Source organism: Arachis ipaensis, chromosome B05, assembly GCF_000816755.2.
Source record: "Arachis ipaensis cultivar K30076 chromosome B05, Araip1.1, whole genome shotgun sequence".
Lineage (NCBI taxonomy): Eukaryota > Viridiplantae > Streptophyta > Magnoliopsida > Fabales > Fabaceae > Arachis > Arachis ipaensis.
Genome location: NC_029789.2, coordinates 141,529,628 through 141,531,878, shown reverse-complemented (window position 1 = coordinate 141,531,878; position 2,251 = coordinate 141,529,628). Strand labels below are relative to the sequence as shown.

Genomic DNA, 2,251 nt, shown 5'->3' with positions numbered 1-2,251 from the left:
TTTGCAGCTTGATGGCAAAATCATTGCACCTACAGACTCTGAATCTTGGGGCTCTGGCACCTTGCAATGGATTGAGTTCACAAAGCTTAATAAGATTACAATAAAGGGTAAAGGTGTCATTGATGGTCAAGGCTCTGTTTGGTGGAATAATAATCACTCGCCAACTTACAATCCCACAGAAGAAGAATCAACCACATCATCACAATATTCGGTAATTAAATATTTAATAAATAATTATTGTTATTATTGTGTTAGGGTTGTTATTGTCTAGCTAAATTAAAATAAACAAACCCTCTTATATATATATTTCTAATTCTAGAAAATATTTGTCATAATCTTTGTCAAGTATTATGACAGTTATTGGATAGAATTAAAATGAAGTGATAGGACTTATTCATACATTAATCAATCATAAGAGTGCAAAAGTGTCACGTTCATTTGAGCTATCAACTTTAACTTTGGTAAAAAAATATAAAAATAAAAAATTCTTGCTACCTACCGTTTTTGTAATGTTCCATGCACATAAAGACACACGTACGTACGTATTTAATTGAGCTCTACGAATTTTCACGAAACTCTTCCTCTTTGCTAGGACTCCACAGGGATCGGATAAAACTTAAAATTTTATCCGATCCGCACTGCATTTATTGGATCGGATCGGATATGATATCCGTATTTTTTTTAGGCTGGATCCGATCCGATCCGAATACTTGTGGATCAGTTCAGATTGGATATTGGGTATATCCGCATAATTCAAAAAAACTATTTTAAGATTTTGTTTGGTTCTTTTTACAAAAAAAAAATATCCAGAAAATTTATTTTTCACCTGTTTAAGCCTACTTACTTCTAAAATATTATCAATAAAAGTTCTCTTGAATAACAAAAACAAAATAATAACATAAGATTTAAGTTTAATTATTCTAAGTTGAAGTACAACATAAAAAATTAAAAACAAGATATCATAAAATAACACATTAAAATTCATATCACATTAGGGTTTACTTTCTTAAACTATGCTATTTATATGAGATGTGCGGATATGCGAATTTGCGGATCGGATCCGCAAATATCACTGCCAAATCCGCAATCCGATCCGATGACTCTGCGGATCGGATAATATCCACAAAATTTGGATCGGATGCGGATAATTACTGCGGATATGCGGATATTATCCGATCCATGTGCAACCTACTCTTTGGTTTTTATATCTTTCTTTACCCACAAGACTAGTACCATCTAAAAAATTAGTCACCAAATACATATTAAAAATAAGTTATATAATATAAATATTTACACATAAATATATAAAAATTAATTTAATAATTATTTTTTATGTATATATAATATTTTTATTATATAAATCACGAGGTATTTTTTAAATTATTTAGTATTTTTTTTGTCATAAAACTATTCAGTATTTTTTATTTAATTTATCTTATATCATTTCTTTATTTTTAAGACTCATTAATAATCGAATTTTTTATTTTTTAGATATAGAATTCTGATATTATGTCATCAAACCATTCAGTTTGAAGTGATTTGTCTTAAGCAATTTTAAGGAGTTGTATATATGCTAAAATTAACATAAATATTTGTTTCTATCCTGTTAATTAAACATAGGTTCAAGCAAGCAACGAAAACCTACCAAGTCAAAAACCAACAGTAAGTAGCTAGCTACACATTTAATTTACATTGAAATTCTCCTTTAAGATTGGAACAAAAATGATATGGAAATTCTTAAGAATTTGTTTTCATGGTTGATGATGATCAGGCACTTAGGTTTTACGGAAGTGATGGTGTAACAGTGGCAGGCATAACAATTCAGAATAGTCAACAAACGCATATAAAGTTTGATTCATGCACAAATGTTCAAGTTTTTGATATCAATGTTTCGTCACCTGCTGATAGCCCTAACACTGATGGAATTCACTTGCAAAATTCCCAAACTGTCCTCATCTATAGTAGTACTCTTGCTTGTGGTAATTCTCAAATTCCAAAAGAAATGCAAAACATGTGTATGTGAAAAAAGAAACTTAATTAAAAGGAGATTTATTTACCTAATATTACTAAAAAAAATTGCGGTTAAATGTTAAATAGAAGCATACTATGATACTAATAAAAGAGTAATGATATATGATTAGTAAATATTATCATTTTTGACTAATATTTGGTAACAATAATTTGTACTCATATTTACAGACATTTTACACATAAAAACATATAATTTACATATATATTTATCATAATTTTA

General features: G+C 28.4%; 1 protein-coding gene across 1 annotated transcript in view; it reads left to right on the top strand.

Moving 5' to 3' along the window:
- The window catches only part of LOC107644524 (polygalacturonase At1g48100), a 5,976-nt gene that overhangs the window by 1,924 nt on the left and 1,801 nt on the right, over positions 1-2,251 (top strand). Inside the window, exons 3-5 of the mRNA XM_016348395.2 lie at positions 8-211; positions 1,621-1,662; positions 1,772-1,979. Of these exons, the coding sequence (XP_016203881.1) occupies positions 8-211; positions 1,621-1,662; positions 1,772-1,979 (454 nt within the window). The remainder of the gene's footprint in view (positions 1-7; positions 212-1,620; positions 1,663-1,771; positions 1,980-2,251) is intronic.